Below are 22,117 nucleotides of genomic sequence, written 5' to 3'. Positions count from 1 at the left end.
TTGCAACATCTTATCATGTTAGAAACATCTTTGAGCGACATCTTAATCATGTAGAAACATCTTGGTGACATGCTAATCATGCTAGAAACATCTTAGCGACATCTTCTAATCATGTTAGAAACATCTTAGCAACATCTTGCTAATCATGTTAGAAACATCTTAGCACATCTTAATCATGTTACATGAAACATCTTGCTAGCGACATCTAATCATGTTAGAAACATCTATGCTAATCATGTTAGAAACATCTTAGCGACATGCTTCATCATGTTAGAAACATCTTAGCAACATGTTAGAAACATCTTCTTGTCATGTCTTAGAAACATGCTAGCAACATTGCTAATCATGTTAGAAACATCTAGCAACATGCTAATCATGTTAGAAACATCTTTAGCGACATGCTAATCATGTTAGAAACATGCTAGTGATAGAATCCTCTATCTATCTTTCCGTCGATTGACAATCTGACCAATACTATCTATCTATTTATCTGACAGACTACATTCAAACTTTAAAACTTCTAAATATATCAGACTGAAAACCATCCAAACTTAAAACTTCTTAAACTATTTAAACTTTTCAAACTTCTTAACTTTTCAAACTTTTCAAACTTTTTAAACTTTTCAAACTTTTCAGACTTTTTAAACTTTTCAAACTTTCTGGTCCGGCTTTCTCAAGCCAACTTAAAGTTTGTCTTGACAAACTCACAAAAAGATATACTTAAGACCTACTTAAATGGGTCAGACTTACTGCATTCAGTATAAATTTAAACTATAATACATTTTCATTCAATTCTAAATAACAGGTTACATTAAGGATCTTTTGAAGTATATTATCCTCATAAATAAGTACTCTTTTTAAAAAGTGTACTTCTTTTTCACAATGAATAGCTCTTACCTGTGTGAGAACTAGCTCTGGTGTCCCCTATTCTCTTAAAAATGTACACTAAATATAGGGTAAACTTTGATGATTTTACTGGAAAACAAAACAAAAATGCTGATTTGACAAAGTGCAGACAGACAGACAAACAGGCATCTTCTCTGGTTCATAGCTGATATTTTACTGAAGATTTGCGTCTCTTATGGTGCTCTTTCTGTCTTTGCCTGTCATTATGTCCATATCCTATCTGTCTTAATGACTGACCGTCTTTTGCTTTTCCCTGTCTGTTTCTCTCCTCCTTTCTCCTGTTTATGTCTCTCAATGGATATTTAAAAATAGAAATGTCTCAGAGAATGACAGATTAATCTTTTCGTTCAATAAACTGTTCTGTGTTTTGGCTTTGCCTGCTACGTAGGAAAGAGAAAAAAACTGATCCAGGCATAACTAAATAAACACCATTTTCTTCAGTGTCTTCCCATATATGTTTTCTTTCTTTTTTACATTTTTTTTTACAATAAAACTGAAAATGTGAAACAGCACAAGCAAAGTGAATTTGAAGGCAATATGTGAAAATGAACCTCTTCGTGCACAACTTCATTATCGAAGAGTCTTGAATTGCAGTCTTATGAGAAATTAAAGAGGACATGGTTTGTTTTGAAATTATGATATGATTTATGAACTTTTTTTTTCTCTAATAAAACGATCCTGATTCATCATTTGTGATTTGCTTTTTTGTTTCTGAATTTATGAAACATTTTTCACTTCGTAATGGCAGGGAGGTCTGAGCGTTGTGTGGGTGGATATTTTGATTCCAGCAGATTTCTGGCTGGACTCATAAAACACCAAAAAACAATTTAACGAGACCACAAATGGAATCTGAGTTATTTTTGCCTGTGGTTGTAATTTTATGCAGCCTTTAGACTTTTAGATGTTCTTAAACCAGGTGAAAATATTCAAGATGACCACAAAAAACATTCTATAAAAAAATGTAATTTTTTACAGGTCATATCTCCCAAAAATGGGATAGTTCACTCAAAAATGAAAATTCTGTCATTCTCATGTCATTCCAACCCCGTAAGTCGTTTGTTCATCTTCGGAACGCAAATTAAGATATTTTAGATGGAATCCGAGAGCTTTCTGGCCCTCCATAGACAGCAATGGTCCTACCACGTTCAAGGGACGGAATCATAGTAAGGACATCGGTAAAATTGTCCATGTGACATCAGTCGTTTAACCGTAAATGACATGAGGGTGAGTAATTAATGACCAAATTTTATTTTTATTTTTAACTATCCCTTTAATGTTAATATATGAACCTACTTAACCTACAGAAATCTGTTTGGTGATTATTTTAACAGTATTTTACTGTAAGTTAATAAATACAATATACATTTTCAACAGAATTTTTATGGTAATTCATAATTTATACTTATTTTTTAACAATAAGACTGAATGTATTGTCTTTTAATTATAGTATTTTTCTTCGCATAATGTACAGTAACTTATAGTTAACTTACAGTTTTTAGTTTTCTTTTTCGGAGTGTCTGTTTACACAAGTGCAAATAGCCCGCCTTGTTGGCAGAGGCTATTTATACTAACTCCTCCCACCAATGTGTGATTGGGCTAGACAAAATTACAATGCTTTTTTAATAACAGTTTCTATGGTGTGTATGGTAAGGTGCATGTGTATTTTGGCGCGATCGACCCGAGTTCAATTCCGCCTTTTGCAGAGCTCAGTCTTCTCCCTTTTCACATCTCATATACTCATTATTCACATTTCTCTTTATTTTAAATAAAAATGAAGGAAATAATTGAAAAGTTGCGAATAAAGTATCGGGTAGGGTTAGGGTAGGTGAGCTTTATTGTCCCAATAAGGCAGCATCCCTTTAATAATGTTGGTAACACTTCAGTATAGGGACAAATTCTTACTATTAACTAGTTGCTTATTTGCATGCCTATTAATAACATATTGGCTATTTATTAGTACTTATAAAGCATTTATTCTGCATGACCATATTCTACATCCCTAATCCTACCCAATACCTAAACTACCTTACTAACTACTAATAAGCAGCAAATTACGAGTCATAGTTAATGGTTTATTAATAGTGAGAATTGGACTTCAAAATAAAGTGTGACCACAATTGGAATAAAAATAATAATTTACACTCACTACATTATTATTGTATAGCCTACTGTTTTATAATGTACTGCAGTAGTGAGGTGCAGATACCTGCCACTATTTGCATTAAAGGAGAAGTCCACTTTCAGAACAACAATTCACAAATAATGTACTCACCCCCTTGTCATCCAATTTGTTCATCATGTGTCTTTCTGTATTCAGTCGTAAAGAAATTTTGTTTTTTGAGGAAAACATTTCAGAATTTTTCTTCATATAATAGACTTCAATTGTGCCCCCGATTTTGAACTTCCAAAATGTAGTTTAAATGCAGCTTCAAAGGCCTCTAAACAATCCCAGCTGAGGAAGAAGAGTCTTATCTAACGTAACGATCGGTCTTTTTTTTTTTTCTGAAAATAAAATGTGTATACTTTTTAAGCACAAAAGCTTGTGTAGCACAGAATCTGGCATGCATGTTCACAACGCTACGTACTATTGAATCAGGTCGAAAGGTCAGGCCGAACGTAGGCAGAAGTACAGACCCAGTGTTTACAAAGCGAACGTGCAAAGACTAAGAAAGTGCAAGTAAGTCAAACGCTGTTCACAAACAAAAAGGTACAATGTGTCGGATGATTCTTAAGTTGTACGACAAAATAAGATGGGTTTTTTTGCTATACTCTACCATTTTTACCAGAGTACACAGATGATGAACTTAGACATGATTCGTAGTAGAGATGGGTCATTTTACAGACTCGGATCTTTGAGTCTCGTTCAGCAAAATGAACGAATCTTTTTGTTAATTTTAGCAAAATCAGCATCATGTGACAGCCCCATAAGATGAACGAATGACCCGAAAAAACAGGTGAACTAATTCCAGTACAGAACCTAATAGGATGTTGCGCATGGGCGACTGAACGAATCACTCCCCGAGATGACTCGTTCTTTGCGAGTCACATTAAAGTTTCGTTCAAAATGAACGAATCGTTCAAGAACGACCCGTGGACGCGCATCCGAGAGCTTTTGTGCTTAAAAAGTATACAAATTTTTATTTTTCGAAAAAAATTATATGAAGAAAAATCCTGAAATGTTTTCCTCAAAAACCATAATTTCTTTATGACTGAAGACAGAAAGACATGAACATCTTGGATGACAATTATTTGTAAAATGTTGTTCTGGAAGTGGAATCCTACTGTTTTAACATAGTGTAAATAGAATCCATTGCTATTTGAACTTAGTGTAAACAGCATATTTTGCTAAGAAAATATGCTATCACTTAGTGTTAGTGCAAATAGCTGCTGCCTTTTTGTTTCAGAAACTTTGTTTCTGTATGTAAAAGGAACTTTTACAATAATCATAGATTGTTTTTTCAAAAACATTAACCTTTCAGGGGTTCCTGCAAGTATTTCTAATGTTTAGGATTTAATGTAAATCTATTTCAATGCCTGTGGTGAAAGAAGTCATGAACTTTATTTTGGGTTCCTGAGATCTTTACTCCTCCAAACCACATCCACCATGACTTCGGGCAGAGATTTGCTTTATCCAAGCTAAGCATTCCTTGGATTCAAACTAAAATAAAAACAGTTCATTCAAAGACTATTGTTTGACAACAAATATGTTCAATCTGCAGTGGTTTAGCAAAGTAAACCTGTTCATTTTCACAAATATCTTATTGAATGATTTTATGATTAGCCTGTCAAAGGCACATTATTGCTGCTCTGTACATAATACATTAGTACAAATATATACCCGTAACTCATGAAGACCTAAACCATTATTAATGATTACTGCATGAGCAACAAATAAACATTCTATATGATTAATAGATGAAGTTAAGTAAATTCATGGGTTCACCACAATAGGTTGAAGCCATGCATTTCAGCTTGTCTGCTTTAATGAATCATTAGCTAATGATTAGTGTATTGAAATGATAATGTGTCATTATGTTAAGACTTTGCTTGTTAACTAATTCAAAATCCATAACTACAATTATGTATTACTTAACAATTAGTTAATAGTCCTGTGCCTCAACAAGTAAAGTCATAACATAATAACACTTTATAATTTCACTAGCTAATAATTGATTAAAACAGACAACTGAAAGTTTAAGTACATAGCTTTGGCCACTGTGGTAATTAACATATGAAATTCACTAATTTAATAATTAGTTAATATAATATGTTATATATTAACTCATGGTTATCTCTGTATTAGTTAAGCATTATTTAATGCATATTAGTGCACCCATATTGTAAAGTGTTACCCTTTTTTCCCTAACTTTTTTTTTTTTTTACAAGCCTAGATTTAATTTTGAATCTTGGATTATGTCATTCAGGGCTTTTGAAACTCAGTATTTATTTTAATATAATAATGAAAGTGTTTATTTTACTTTCGCATATAGTAAATAAATTTAAGAGCTATTTTAAATGCCTCATATGAGGCAATTCACAAAAATATCTTTTGTTCTAGTGGTCTGTGACTAAACTGTGGAAAATGTAGTCTGAGAAAAGCATCTGTCAGGACTGTGTCTTGCTCGCATCTATGAGTCACTGTTCACGTCTAGGTAGGGTAGATCTGTGCTTTTACTGTGGTAAACATTCAGATTTTCCAAATCAACTTTTCCTATCCATATTTGTGTCAGAGACATCAATAGACTACCATATTATTTAGGAAAATAGGGACAATTTAGGACATTTCACTTGAGTCTCAGGGACAGAGTAATGGCTGCGAAAGCTCAAGTGTTTTTTCAGGTCAGGATGTGAATATCTGCTTCAGTAAAACACAAACACGCTTTGCTAACGCAGCGTCTCGTTTTCTGCGTATGCTAGAATCTGAAACACAAACAAGAGAAAATCCACATCTGTCTGTTTGCACAGATGTCTGACAATCTAGCTTGGTACGAATTTGAGAAACTCTTAGCTCAGAAGATTCCTGGAGCTTTCCATAAATAGGGTATGAAATACCTTTATGTTGTCTTTTTCAACAAAAAATGAGTAAAAGGTTATTGACTGTGACCCACATGATATTAAATTAAACAATATTTGAGAAACGTTTTATTCTGTGCTCATTTTCATGTGATTTTTGCAGCACTTTTACCAAAACTAGCTTAGCTTACCTTATTTAACATTTGTGTGCTTTGTTATTAGTTATTAAAACAGTTTGTGTGGTTGCTGTGTGCTGTGTTTGTCCAGTCACTGTTATTAAAGGATTATTTCACTTCCAGAACAAAAATTTATAGATAATGTACTCACTCCCTTGTCATCCAAGATGTTCATGTCTTTCTTTCTTCAGTTGTACAGAAATTATGTTTTTTGAGGAAAACATTTCAGGATTTTTCTTCATATAGTGGACTTCAGTGGTGTCCTGAGTTTGAACTTCCAAAATGTAGTTTAAATGCGGCTTCAAATGATCCCAAATGCAGTTGTAAACAAACCCAGCCGAGGAAGATCTGGCAAAAAGATCAATTATTTTTATTTAAAAAAAAAAAAAATACAATTTATATACTTTTTAATGTCAAACGCTTGCTCTTGCTCTCCCTGAACTGTTTTTTTTTTTTTTTTCTGGTTCATGACAGTTAGTGTATGTCGAAAAACTCCCATCTCATGTTCTCCGTCAACTTCAACACTGTCCTGTATCACTGCTTTACCTTTTTTGTAGGGCTGTCAAACGATTAATCGTGATTAATCGCATTCAATATTCAATATTGCCTAATATATGTGTGTGCACTTTGTGTAATTATTATGTATATATAAATACACATAAATTAGTGTATATATTTAAGAGAAATATATTATGTACAAAATATTTTTATTTATATATATATATATATATATATATATATATATATATATAATATAAATTATATAAAAATCATTATAAATACATATAATTGTAAATATTTCAAAAATGTATACATGAATGTGTTTGTATTTATATATACATAATAATTACACACAGTACACACACGTATATTAGGTTAAGTCAAACTTTTATTTTGTATGCAATTAATTGCGATTAATCGTTTGACAGCCCTACTTTTTTGTTAAGGGTGTTTGATCTTCTTTGCATGTTCACTTTGCAAAGACTGTGTCAGTACTTCTGCAGCGATGTAGGATGATTCTGAAATGATTTTTGAAGTTGAGGGAGAAAATACGATCTGAGTTTTTTCTTGAGTCAGAATACAGAGTTCAGGGAGAGAGAGAGACAAGATGAGTGTTTGAGATTAAGAAGTATTTAAATTCAGTTTTTTTTTATGAAAATAACGATGTTTCATTAGATAAGATCCTTCTTCCTCGGCTGGGATCGTTTACAACCACATTTGGGATCGTTTGAAGCCGCATTTAAACTGCATTTTGGAAGTTCAAACTTGGAAGTTCAAAAGCAGTCCATTATATGGAGAAAACGCCTGAAATGTTTAACTCAAAACACATAATTTTCTTGACTTGACTTGATTAATTTCTGATCCAGGATAATGTGTGAAATATGGTGTTGTGTTTTAAACATAGAACAAAATAACTCAGGATTACGTTTTCCAAAGTTAAGATCATTTTGGATCCCAAAAAGAGTGTACTGATACTCAAAACGGAATAAAACTGAAAGCATGAGTGAAATCTCATTGAAGTGTTTGTTTATTCATTGCCTCCTGATTCTGATTTGTTCTGTTTTTCCACTCGTCTAGACTAAACATTTTGTGAAGAAAATGTGAGCGGTGTTTGCCAATGCAAAAGTCACTGCCATTACACTAAGCTGATATGGGTGGTTTCCAGAAACCTAACTGTATGTTAATTGCAGTTCAACTCAGTTTAAGTTTGCATTACATGCAGTTAGCATATATATAAACATGCGTAACAGGATTTCACACATTAAGAAACTTTCTCCAGTGAGCAGTGCTGCTCATAAAATGGCACTTATGCATTTAACTTCACACGAAAAAGTTTCATTATCCGTAACCTGGATAATGAAGCTATAGCAGTTGTGGTTTGGAGCAGCTGGATCAGGCAGGGCCGGATGGGGAAGGCTTGTGTTTGGACTGGGGTCCCACTGGGGGAAAAGGGACTCTGAGGTGAGACGCACAAAGGAAGAAGGCGGTCAGGATCAAATCTCTCTCAGCATGCCAAACTTCAGACCGCTCTCTGGTTTTCAGCCCTCCAATTATATACAAGGTCCTCATGGGAAAGGAATATCACAAATGAGATTTCTTTAAAATCATAATCATTTCTGAGAGACTTTTGCGGAGAACAACAACCAGTAATCAGAAGAAATCTCCACAGTGTCTCAAACTGGGCTCAGATTTACCACAGTCAGCAAGATCTCGGTATGAACCCCTTATAGTTTCTACTCTGGTGCTTTATATTCTGACATTTCTCTCCAGCAGAAACTGATGTTCAAAAAAGTGTTTAATCCCTATCAAAACACTCTGAAGATATCAGAATAACTTTAGCATTCAGCACTAAACACTACGCAGATGTGTTGTTTAAATGATAATGATTGATGAAGATTATGAAAGAAAGAGACACACTTTACAGTTTAGCTAGAAAGCAGTTCTGTGTTAACACAATGTGTGTAAGCACTGTGTGTGTGTGTGTGTGTGTGTGTGTGTAGTAGTAGTAGGTGCGGGGGCGCTATGATGAGCACCAGCTGCTGTTTGTTTACCGAGGGCAGATTCCAGAAGACGCTCTCACACTCGAGCCTTAGGAGCTAATGATAGTTATATGCTAAAGCTAACCCCTCACAAAAACCTGCTGACATCATTAGATTTATAGTAAAGCATGACTTGTGAGCATTTAAAATATCGAGAACCACATCAACTAGATATTTTTAAGATGTTTCGCCATTTGTGAGCTCATTTTCAAGTACAGCCAAATGTATACAAACAATATTAATTATTACATGCACAAAATAAGTGAGATCATTTAAAACAAAAGGGTGTAGCTGGAGCTCCTGACAAGTGATAAATTGCAGTTCAAGTGTGGACTTACTGAGTGAGAAAGTTAGAAACACAAACAACACTATCAAAAACCCAAACTATGGCTTTACTGAAAACCTGACATGAACAAACTTTGGCAAAACCTTTCGTGAACGTACTAAATTTGTTATAGGAAACATTCAGTGTTCGACAGCAGACAAAGGAAATTTTTTATGAGGGTATTTATATAAAAATAACGAGTCAAACCAGAAACACCTGGGCTGCATTTGAATTTAAAAAAGCATGTGTGAATACAATAAACAACTTTTCAACTTGAACGTTCTGTTGGTATTAATGTGTCATATAAATAGCTTCACAGACATACTTCATCCATCATGTAGATATTTTCTTTAAACTATGTATTTTCCAACCAACTCAGTCTTGCACATCTTCTTTAATCTGATGACTCAGCATTTGTGACCTTATGGGAAAGCAATTTGGGTAACACTTTCTATGAAGCCTGTATTTATAATACATTATAAGGGTATTCTTAAGGCATCATAATGAATGCATAATGCATTATAAAAAAAACCTTATAGTATGTTGTATCATCTCATGAGTATTCATAAGAACAGTTTTAATGTATTATAATTTTTACTTATTTGTGGCTATAGCTTTTAAGAGTATGAAGAGTATGAACACTGTATTTTAATGGTTCCCCAAAAGACAAACTAGCCTAACCTGAACCTAAGTCTACTAATACTCTAAGGCAGTGGTTCCCAACCATGTTCCTGGAGGCCCCCCCAACACTGCACATTTTGCATCTCTCCTTTGTCTGACACACCCATTTCAGGTCTTGGAGTCTCTACTAATGAGCCGATTATCTGAATCAGGTGTGTTTGATTAAAGAAACATGCAGTGTTGGGGAGCCTCCAGGAACGTGGTTGGGAACCACTGCTCTAAGGAGTGTAGTGACATGTAGTTGGAAAATTGCTTATTGTCAATAGATTAGGGGGACCATCAAAATAAAGCGTAATATAATGTAAAAAATAAATGTAATATGATATAGTCCATTATAAATAAAGTAGATTTTATATACTGTCCATTGTGTGTCATAAATACTCATAATCTTAAAAGTTAGAACCTCAAATACTCAGGTATTATAATATATTATAATTGTTGTTGATTATTCATGAAGGTTTTTTATAATGCATTATGCATTCATTGTAATTCCTTAGAAATACCATTATAATGTATTATAAATAGGGGCTTCATAGAAAGTGTTACCGCAATTTGTCTACTGGTTGCTCATTTCTGAATCTGAGGTATTGTTGCTACTGTATTTTGAATTTTATCCACAAGTTTCTGGGGGGCGCTACTGTAAAAACGAACGTGGGTACAACTTCCGGCGAGGTGGCAGACGTAGTATACCAGTGGTATTTTGTGTGCTAATTAGCGAAGAGGCTACGTGTTTTTTAGACCATTATGTACTTTGTAAAGATGCACATCTTTATGAGAGATGTCATTACGTTCTTATGGACAACATATGCTTTTCGAATTTGTGTTATTAGCAAGTTTGGATTGCTAAATCTTGAATGACTGTCAACTAGTGAAATGACATTTGAACCGAGACTTCAGAACTTGTGTTAAAGGGCATGACAGATGAAGCCCCAATTCGAGGCTTGTTAACGTAGAAATCCCTTTCGTAGAAGCCTCACTTTCTGTGCAGTCATGTGCGCGATTTACTTTGCGTGTACATTTTCGACCCCCAGATCTGACTTTGCGAGTACATTTTCATTGGGACCCATTTAATAATTACATGTTTAAATACCCAGTCATACAAGTAATATGAAGAATACAAATTATTTAAGGAAAATTAAATATATGCCATATGCAATTAATATATGTGTACATTATTCTTATATTACATCATATTGATATTCGTACTGACATTTAATGGCACTATTCAATGGGTAAATTAATTTATCAGAGTCAGAAATTCAACAAACAAACACACACATGGTTAGGCTTTTATTTGTGCATATAACATGGACCGATTTATGGAAATTGTGGTGAATGCATCTTCCGATGGAGCTTTAGTCTTTTGGCTGCTTTATTTTTACTAACCACCAGATCGCGCTGTTTTCGACACTCTCGGAGCTTTGAATCTTTTCCCAAACCAGTCAGAGGAAAGTCTCGGTGCTTCACGAGGCTTCATTTGCCCGTCACTCCTGTCAGCTGTTGAATGAATGAGTGTCAGGTCCCGCTTGTTTACTGTGAACTGGAAGACGCTCCCACTTTTGACGCAAGGCCTCATGGGGCGTAGGAAACTTGTGGATATTTGGACTTAAAAATGTTGGCTTGAGAAAGCCAAACTACTGATCTGCTACTTAAGCTTATTATTATTCTTCTTAGCCAAATTTCTCAACACTACTCCTCCTAGAGTTTTCAAGCTAGAACCACTCAGTCCAGCTCTTCAGACTGACCTCACGTGCTGTATCTTTTATAACTGAGCCGTCTTATAGTTCTCATAAAATTAAAGATTAAAAATCATAAAAATCCCATAGACTTACATTGACGGAATGTTCAAATGAGCAACACTATTCAAACTCCAACTGACAAAACTCAAACTTAAACTCCCAGAATCCCTTGAGACTAAATCAAGACCCTTCTATGTACTATTTCAAATTAATTCAAACTTCCATTCTAATATTTCTAATCTATTTATCTATCTAGCCAAGCCCAGCAACTAAATCATGCTAGTAACTTGCTAATCGTGTTAGTAACATGCTAATCATGCTAGTGACATGTTTATAGCTTGCTAATCATGCTAGCAACATGCTATTAACATGCTAATCATGCTAGAATCATGCTAGTAACTTGCTAATCATGCTAGAAACATGCTAGCAAAATGTTAACACTTGCTAATCATGCCAGAAACATGCTAGCAACCTGCTAATCATGCTAGGAACATGCTAGCAACATACTAGGAACTTGCTAATCAAGCTAGAAACATGCTAGCAACTTGCTAATCATGCTAGAAACAGACTAGCAACATGCTAGTAACTTGTTAATCATGTTAAAACATGATAGCAACATGCTAGTAACTTGTTAATAATGTTAGAATCATACTAACATGTTAATTATCTATCTATCTAACTGAAAGTCTGCATTCAAACTTTAACCTTTACTACTTTAAACTCCAAACTATTTCAAACTGAAAACCATCGAACTTAAAACTTTTTAAAAAATTTTAAACTTTCTGGTCCGGCTTTCTCAAGCCAACTAAAGTTTGTCTTGACAAACTTTTTTATCTAGTTGATGCTTGTCATCTTAGACGGACCATGATGGGCAAGTGCTTTGCTTATGGTGCTGTAGGAGCTGTTGTAGCAGTGTGAAGTGGAGACCACAGACTTGAGGAGGACCTAGACTTTGAACAATCAACCTGGGAAGCCCCTGGGCTTTGAATCTGTTCATGTAGATGTCTTCGGTAAAGACTGTTGCACTGAAAGAGAGCAGAAGAGACAGAAATCCATGCTTTCTGACTGTTATTAACTGGATACTCAGACAGTGGGTCAGGGATTGATGACACATATCCTGGGGAAGCTGTGACATGGTGCAGGAATTATCTGGCTGTGGGTAAGACTGTGACATCGATAATGTGAACTGGATCAGACTGGTATTTGCTAGACCAGGAGTGGGCCACTCTGGCCTTTGAGGAATGTTGAACTCTTAACACTAATCGAACACACTGTACTTGCCGCCAAGTAATCTTGATGACTCTAATTAATTTTTCATGTCTGCTTGATTAGGTTTGGAGCTAAACTTCAACTTACAGTAGGACAGAGGTCTTAGAAGGCCAGATCTGCCCACATCTAGCCTAGACCATTACAATAATGACAAGGACTGCATCAGGTCCATAGAGTGACAGGGAAGGAAGCTGAGACTGACAGTGAAAAATGGGAAAGCTCACACATGGAAACCAATCCAGAACAAGATGAATATTGAAGTTGCTGGAGTGGGCTACAGGACTCCAACAAGGCTCCGGTTGATGGACATGGGGTCTACAGCTTTAGACTGGGGCGAGCTTATAAGGGAACTGAAAATGAGCAGTGTTGGGGAAAGTTACTTTTAAAAGTAAAAAAAAAAAAAAAAAAAAAAAAAAAAAAAAAACTAACTGCATTACTTACTTTTGTCTTACTTTTTCTCATCTGGGCTGGGCTTGCTTGTTTGTTTTTAATATTAAAAAATAGATATATTTTTGGCAAGTGTAAAAGCCCTTTCACAAATGAATAGGGAAATAGGCTGAGGGAAATGTAAATTCTAGGACTAGGATTTTTCTGGTCGACTAGTAGTAGTTCATTTTAAAGATTAGTCGATTATTAGTCGCACTTTTAATTAACTATAGAAATCAAAATAATTGCCTGCATAGCCTAATAAGTGCAAAAAAATTGAGAAAAAAAGCTTTCCACAGTGCTCCAGCAGATATAATAATTATGAACGTTTCCAGGAAAAACAGCAAGGAGACTGCATTAACGTTTTAATAATTTATTAATAAACTAGTGCTTTTTTTCATCTTAAGAGATGACATCGGCGACACTGACTCCTCATCTCCGCAGTAGTGGATGCACCTACATGTTTCATATGGATTATATAATCTGAAAATATTTGTTGAATTGGTTCATTTAAAGTAGACATTTCACTCTCTATAGATATCCATTTTTAATGCCTGTAAGACAAGTATATACTGAGTTTCAAAGTTTTGCGCTTAAGTCCACAGAGACAGAGGCAGCAGAAAGCACATCCTGTTTGCTTTCATTATTTTACAAAAGGGCAACGTTTTGTTCTTATTGTGAGTGCACACAAATAAATGTAGAAATCAAAAGATGTATTACTTTTAACCCAGTCTCATAAAAATACGTACCTCTGGGTACTTTTCTGCAACACTGTTTTTATGTACCGTATTGCACATTTCGTGGCAGTTTCAAAGAGAAATGTCCACTGAGTGGCACTAAAACACAGGTTTAATACGTGAACATTGGCACGTTTTTAATTACGCTGATACAGGTACGTATTGCTGTTTTTATTACGTTGCTTCAGGTATGTATTGCAGCGGTTCAGAGTTCAAATATCCGGGGACTGTCGCTAAAAGTGAATGCTCTATCATGTTGGAAATATGCCCTACACCAAACCCAACCCTAAACCTATCCAATAGTGTTACAAATTCAAAACTGATATAAAAATGCATTTATTAATGCAAGCGTGCCATTTGAATCTTCCTTGTGTGCAGATCTGAACTGTTTTGTCAAACTGTAGTTACACAGGATTTGTACTGGAGCTCTTCGCCTCTCAAATACATCTCCGTACTGCATGAGCTACCAAACAAACCTACCCTCTATGAAAACCCATAGATATGAAGCTGGATATGTGAAGCTAACATTCAAAAGCATCCGTTTTCAAATCTTCCAGCATATTAAAATTTTTTTGAAGTCATAATGTAATATTCTTTAAGTAATTGTGCGAATACGCTTTATTAATCAAAACTCTGTAAATCATACTTTGTGTGAAAAGGAATAAAAGGTGTCAGAGTTTTACTGCCTCTAGTGTTAATTTTTTTTTTGGAAACTACAGTGATAATGTGCTTATTGGTACTAATTTTGCGTCTCGTGAAAAAGTGCCCCCAGGGACGTTTTTGCCTTGAGACCAGGTAGATTGCTTTTATCTGTATGACCAAAAATGATGGAGTATTTTAAGAGCAAGTGACATGGGGACAGGAGAGCTGTCAGTCAATACACAGGAAAACAAAGTGGTGTTACTTATTTGAAGAGTCATTTTCTTTTAAATTAAAAATAAATGCATTACTTGAAAAAGTAAACAGATTACTTACCTTGCATTACTTGTAATGTATTACCCCCAACACTGAAAATGAGGCCTTCCATTACATGAAACGGTGACCCTGGTGTTGTTCCATACAAATGACTGGCACTGGAGGATGGGGCTCACTTGTAGGCAATCCAGCCCTACCACTTTGACATGACTGGAGACATGAGAAGTCTCTGTGAACACGCTCAGAGACAGGAAACCAGGGGTCAGCCAAGAGGTGGTCAGAAACCAGGGCAGCCGTGACTTGATCAGTGGGGAAAGAACCTCTTTCTTCCATGCACACGAAAAGAACAGATGGGATACCACAAGATTATGGGACAGTGAGTGTATACTATAAATCAGAGTGCATAATCGGTACAAAAGTGTGGACTGACTATATGTAAAATTAAATGGCAGACAGTCCATACAGTGCACTCCATTGGGAATAGGGAGTGGTTTCTTACCAAACTTCTATCACAGGCAAAAAGCAGTATAACAAATTAATAGTACATCCAAACAGCCAGTATTAATGAGGCCACAGGAAAGGAGTAGTCCTATTTGTAAATGGCAGGGAACAGCTACTTGGCTGACATTTGTAGGTCACATGAAAATGCCAACATAATGGATGTATTGTAGTATTTACAAAGTGTATTCATACTTCACACATGCCTACTTCATTAAACATGCTGTGTGTGATTAAACAACAATGACAGTACACTGACTGCACACATTTTCTAATGCAGCTGCTACATCTGAGGATAGATCTGTGAACAGAGACGAGAAAAGACAAGAACTTTCAATAGAAAAGAAAAAACTTTTCAAAATAAATGACGACTAACAAATGAAAACAAGACCTAAAAAACATTACCCAAGGAAATGATGCAATGAACCAATGAATCCGTAAGTACATGATTACTTGTTTAGAATAATCACATTTTAAAAGCTAACAGATTGGTATTTATTTCTCTCTTCTAGTTTGACACAAACAAACACTTTCAATGTAATTTATAGCAGTTGACACATGAAAGCTGAGATGAGCATCTGATATTGTTTTATTTTAAACACTAAGGATGTTCACTGGAAATTTAACAAAACCAATACATCAATCAGACCCCAAATAGATCCTGGTTGGCAGATAAAGGCAGATTCTTTTAGTATCTTACTTAAACATCTAGATTACTTAGCTTTTTTTTGTTTATTCCTCTTTTTGCAGCAAAACCACTGAAACGGGATCCATATGAGATGTTATTGAACAGGCTCAGATCTGGTAACACTAAACCATTAGTAAAGACATTCTTTCCTTGAGCTTTAACCTCCAGCAAGAATAAAACTCTGAATGGGAGGAAGAAAAAGAAAACAGTTCCAGCCCAGGGGACTGTGGGTAGAAAACATCTATAAGTACTTCATTGTTCTGGTTAGAAATTAACATGTAGCAACAGCACAGTGTTTTTGGTACAATTTTTTAGCTTGTGAATGTGTGGTTTGGGATGTGTTTTATGCTTCAGCGTAATTTTGGTTATGAGTAATGACTTATGTTAACAGGCAGTCTACAGTTAAACCCTAAAACCATTCACCAGCAAAATATCCCAGCATCCTCATGGAGCTGGCAGCAGGAGTGGTAGATTGTGTTTCTTTGTATATTGCTGCAGAGTTTGATTATTCTTCCACATGGCAGAAGGAGAAAGAGACGCTCTGTTCTAATGGCACAGGAAATGCCAAATCTCAACCAGCTTGTTTAACCACCTCCCTTCCAACTTCCTCAAACCTCAATGTCAGTGGTATACAGACAGCTGAAAAAGAACAGACTACTGAAGACAGATTACAGGAATAGCAGATTTTGACATTCCAAAAATAAAAATCTGTGTATGGTATTCATTTTGAGAGTACCAACCGCAGTTGTGGTGTAAGGTGCTATTTCTACCTGCTCTTACATTTAAAATAAAGTTTTAACTAAATCTTATTAAATCATATTTCTGATTTTTACACTTCAGAAAGTGCATTTTAGGTTACCCCTTTTTTTATTCTAAATGAAATGTAAATTTCTTTCATTGGTGGCTATAACAATTTATTTATGCAACCATCTGTGCAATCAAAAAATGCATACACATTCTTAAAATCTTGTTTGCATGCATGCCCGGAGACAAAAATTGGACAATGCAATTAATCAACAAATATTTTCTATAAGAAAAAAAAAAAAAAAAAAAAAAAAAAAAACATTTTTTGTGATTTACTTGAAAAATATAAAGTTGAGTTTGCTCAAAAACTGAACCAAAAATTGTTTCATAGAATCTGTTGTACTTGTGCTTTAAACCAAGAAACCAATAGACTTATGAAGGCATAATGAAGCCTCAATAACTTTTTTTCTTTCCCGAAAGGACCATAACAGCTCAATAAAATCCTGGTTCTCTGCTATTGAAAACTCTTCATTTATTGAGATTGAACATTCATAATGAAAAACACCAACGAGTTTCACACTTTGTGAGATCCAACGTTTAACACGGTTAACATACCAGTCCAGCTTGGACTGTAGTCTGTCCAGAATGTCTGTGAGTCTAAACATTGAGGTAGTCATTTTTAAGCCGGCTTAACCTGGATCCATGACTCCGAATGATCAGAGAGATGAGCTCATGTTTATCCTTGAGTCCGGACGAGATGTCCAGAGTTTCCTGTAGAGTGTTCCTCACATTATGCATGGGGTTGATGAAGTTATTGGTGAATTCATTCTCCTCTCTTTGCTCGGTGTCCTGGTTTTGCTTGAATTTCGTCTCCAGCTCCAGAAGAGATTTCTCCACGTTTGTAAATGCCTCATTGATTTGCACAATCTCCCTCTTCAGGTATTTCCCATAACTGTCCTCGCCGTCCAGATCGAAAGAAATGCTCTTCCCGAGGCTTTCCAGAACGCGCGCTGCGTCTTCTATCTGCTGTTTAATGATGATAAAATCCTCCCGAATGATCGAGTCCTGGTCTTCCTCTAGCGGACACGGTGTGCGGTCAATCCATTTAAAGAGCATCTGACATTTCTCCGGGTCTTCAGTCTCCTCGTAATCACCGTCCGGGACGAAAAAGTGGTGAAATGTCCCGTTGGACATTTCAGGGAGCAAAGGTCCCTTGTAGACCGCACCGCAGAGCGGCAATAAAAACAAACCAAAGGCGAAAGGTAACATGATAGATTGCTTCTGTCCACTACGAAGGTCTGACTGACCTGACAGGGACGATGGCCACATCTGGAATCCTTCGTATGGGTATGCGCACTAGAAGAGATTGTCATGCTGTAATCTGAGTCCAGCGCGCTTTTACGCGCTCTCAAATTACAGCGCGCCGCGCGTCTCCACTCACAAGCGCAGCCTGAAAGCGTTTTTAAACTTAGATTTTTGCATCTCCGCGTATCACTTTGTATAAACTAGCACTGTAATATACACTATAATGATTAAATATAATGAATACAAATACACTAACTGATCAACTAATCAGCCTGAATGTTATCCTGTAAATCATAAAATAAAAAGAACGCCATTAACACGTGGTCAGAAAGTGTTGCACTAGATATATGGTCATAACAATTCGGATTCCACTTTATCTGTAGTCACACCATAATATAATGTAATGGATTTGAATGAACTTCCCAAGATATTACAGTTTTTCTCAGTCGCTTTGGTGCATTTCTCAAATCATCCTTAACATTTGCAAAGAAGTATGTGCATTTCTCAAAACAATTCGTACAAACAGCACAACACAATGGATTACCTGCAAAAGTCTGTAACTTATTCAAAATCTTTAGTTCATCTATCAAAAGTAAGTATGCATGTCAATGAACATATCAGTGCCATCAGAATGAAAAGTCCTTGTGTCATAGTTCACAAACAAGATAATCAAAATGCTTAGTCATGTTGTCAATCAAACAGTGTACTCTATTAGCATTACCTGATGTAAACTATAGCAATAGTTTGCATGACAGGTACTGTATTGAAATGCAGAAGGCTGCAATTCTTATGTGTGTCATATATCCATTTCAAAAGTACAAATGTATACATTACTGTATGTGAGATATTGATTGAAAGAGACTGGATAGGACAAAAAAAAGAAAAAAACACATTACAGAGTCATTGTGATAGACAAGAAAAAGAAATATCCTTGATAGTACACGTACATCACTCAGACGTCTATTTCACATCTACATTTACATCTGCAAGATTTATTTTTTAGAGTGTTCGCTCATCTGCACGTTTCCTACCAGGTGTCAAATAGACTTTTATTAGATGTCTTTACTGTAAGAAGTTTATGTTTTAGAGTGTATGTAAAACTGACATCTTAAAGATGTCTGTCAGATGTTTGTACATGGCAGATGCACAAAAGCGAAAATACAAAATTAGAAAGGCAAACACAGGAATCACCCCTCGCTTTTGCATACAGCACTGTATGAGGAATTTCAGAAAACTGGTTTGTTATTGGTTAATCTACATTCCCTTATTAGTGAAAGTCAAGATTCACCTGCACAATGCATGGCAAATTTACAAATAGACTAACAGGAATGTGTAGAAAATATACTTGACAGTTTATGACAACTATATCAGTCATTTTGCATTTACAGTTTTTCTCAGTCGCTTTGGTGCATTTCTCACAACACTATTTACATTTGCACAACAGTTAATGCATTTCTCAAAACAATTAGTACAAACTGCAAAACCTAGTTGATAACCTGCAAAAGCGTGTCACTTGCTCAAAATGGATAGCTCATTCCTCAAAAGCAAGTATTCATGTCAATGAAAGTGTCAGTGTCATCAAGATGAAAAGTCCTGACACCATTGTTTATGAACAAGATAGTCAAATGGCTTTGTCATGTTTTCATTATGACAGTTTACTCTGTAAATTTTTTCCTATGCAAAAAAGTCAGATTTTGGTGACACTTCCTGAAAATGCTCAAGACAGCACTATATACTATTTGCACAGCCATTTGAAAACTACAGTAAAGCTAGACATTACTGTATTTAGTGAGGTATCTGAGTACAAGACACTGAATATGTATGTTTCACATTTTTACTTCATATGCTCTTTGCAATTCTAATTTATTCAAAGCATTGTGCAAACGAATAAATACACCCTTATTTACAACAAACATAAACTCCCTTTGGGTAGAGCTGTGCACAATTGTAAACAATATTGCAGTACATATTGGAACTGAACCTACAACATATAGGTATGTAAATCATTCATGCACATTTGCCGAAATTGTTCAATTTAGAAGACATTTTCAGGAAAAAAAAGATTTAAAATTTTTTATAAAATTTGCTTGACAGATTTTGACAACTAGTTCAACATTTTTGTATGTAATGACTCAAGCAATGAAATGAGGACTATTAGTTTTATATGGAATGACTATTCAGCATTCACAAGTTTAGTTAATTTTGACTGACATGACATAAGCAAATGATAATGTTATAAAACAGCAGAGAGTTGTATGAAAGCAATTGATGCATGTCCAAAAGCATTTGCAATTTGTTGGAAGGAATGAGAAACTGCTACTATGATGTGCACAAATGACTAAATGTTGTGGAGGTTGAAGTAAATGTTGTGCAAATGTAAATAGTGTTGTGAGAAATGCACCAAAGCGACTGAGAAAAACTGTAATGACTTATACGATGAACTAATGACTAGATGTTTTGAGGGGTAAGACGATTGCACAGAGAACTATATAATACATTTTGAGTAACATGACACTAGCAACTGATAATGTAGGAAAACGCAGACAAATGTACATAATCAATTGCATGAATGTACCAAAGCAATCGCAACTTGTTCAAATAAATGAGAAACTGCTATTATGATGTGCACAAGTGACTAGATGATGTGGAGGTTGAACAAGTAGTTTTGAGAATTTCATTTCAGATTTGAGAAATGCACCAAAGCGACTGAGAAAAACTGTAACATGATCTGTCAAAAAAAAAAAAAAAAAAAAAAAAAAAAAAAAAAACAGCCTTTGTATTACTCACGTCTTTCCCCCATGTGAAAACACTTTGTCAGCAGTGTGTGTAGCAGGATAAATTACACACCAGAGAGTTTTACGGATGACAAAGTATGACAAACATCACGAAAGCACATCACCAGTAAATCATCTTCATTAGTAACAAGTAATGATGAACCATATTATAACTTTAGCACAAGTCAAATATAACACAGTCACCATTACCATTCTATAATATAATATAATATAAAAACAAATATAATAGATGACAGACAGACAGACAGATAGATGATAGATAAATAGATAGATAGACAGACAGACAGACAGATATATAGACAGACAGACAGATAAAGAGACAAACAGACAGATAGATAGATAGACAGATAGATATAAAGACAGACCGATAGACAGACAGACAGACAGATGATAGATAGATAGATAGATAGAAAGACAGACAGACAGACAGACAGACAGACAGATAAAGAGACAAACAGACAGATAGATAGATAGATAGATAGATAGACAGATAGATATAAAGACAGACCGATAGACAGACAGACAGACAAATGATTGATAGATAGATAGATAGATAGATAGATAGACAGACAGACAGATAAAGAGACAAACAGACAGATAGATAGATAGACAGATAGATATAAAGTCAGACCGATAGACAGACAGACAGACAGATGATAGATACATAGATAGATAGATAGATAGATAGATAGATAGATAGATAGATAGATAGATAGATAGATAGAAGTTTGGAAACACCCCTGGCAAAGTGTGGTTTTGGACGATATCAGCATAAATCCTTATCATTTTTTGGTGCAAATACATTAAAGCAACTTGACATTATCATTGAAGATCAGCAATAATAATTTTCATTTTGATTACATAATGATGGTAATATATACATGTCAAAGTCAGACATGCCCCTTTGACAGCTGGGATGCCTGGTTACTGGTTTAAACTTGGCCCAGGTTTTTAAAAAATTTTTGGGTCAGCACACCTTAATAGCTTCAACAATTGATTGGCAATTAAGTTTAGAATACAATGAATTTAGGCCCAGATTATGCAGAGCTGTAATAGCTGCTAATGCTGGATATTTTCATGAAGTTATTTCTATGTATAAACTGTTCATGTAATAAAATATGTTTTTGTAGTTTGTGTTGTCCCTTATCAGTGCAAAATTATCACAAATTAAAAAGGATTCATGCAAATATTGTCCAAAACCACACTTTTCCAGGGCGTTTCCAAATTTTTAGAGGGCAGTGTAGATAGATAGATAGATACACACATCCATCCATACATACATACATACATGGACGGACGGATGGACAGACAGACAGACAGATAGATAGATAGATAGATAGATAGATAGATAGATAGATAG

The 22,117-nt window shown here is 35.1% G+C and overlaps 1 protein-coding gene across 1 annotated transcript; it reads right to left on the bottom strand.

The window, feature by feature from the left end:
• Positions 1-15,833: 15,833 nt before the first annotated feature.
• fibina (fin bud initiation factor a) lies at positions 15,834-18,018 on the bottom strand. Its single transcript, XM_051099526.1, has one exon. It carries the CDS (start codon positions 17,984-17,986, stop codon positions 17,315-17,317), a length of 672 nt encoding a protein of 223 aa, XP_050955483.1. The 5' UTR covers positions 17,987-18,018; the 3' UTR covers positions 15,834-17,314.
• Between the last annotated feature and the right edge of the window lie 4,099 nt (positions 18,019-22,117).

This window comes from Labeo rohita, chromosome 25 (assembly GCF_022985175.1).
Source record: "Labeo rohita strain BAU-BD-2019 chromosome 25, IGBB_LRoh.1.0, whole genome shotgun sequence".
Lineage (NCBI taxonomy): Eukaryota > Metazoa > Chordata > Actinopteri > Cypriniformes > Cyprinidae > Labeo > Labeo rohita.
This window is presented reverse-complemented; position numbering and strand designations above follow the sequence as displayed.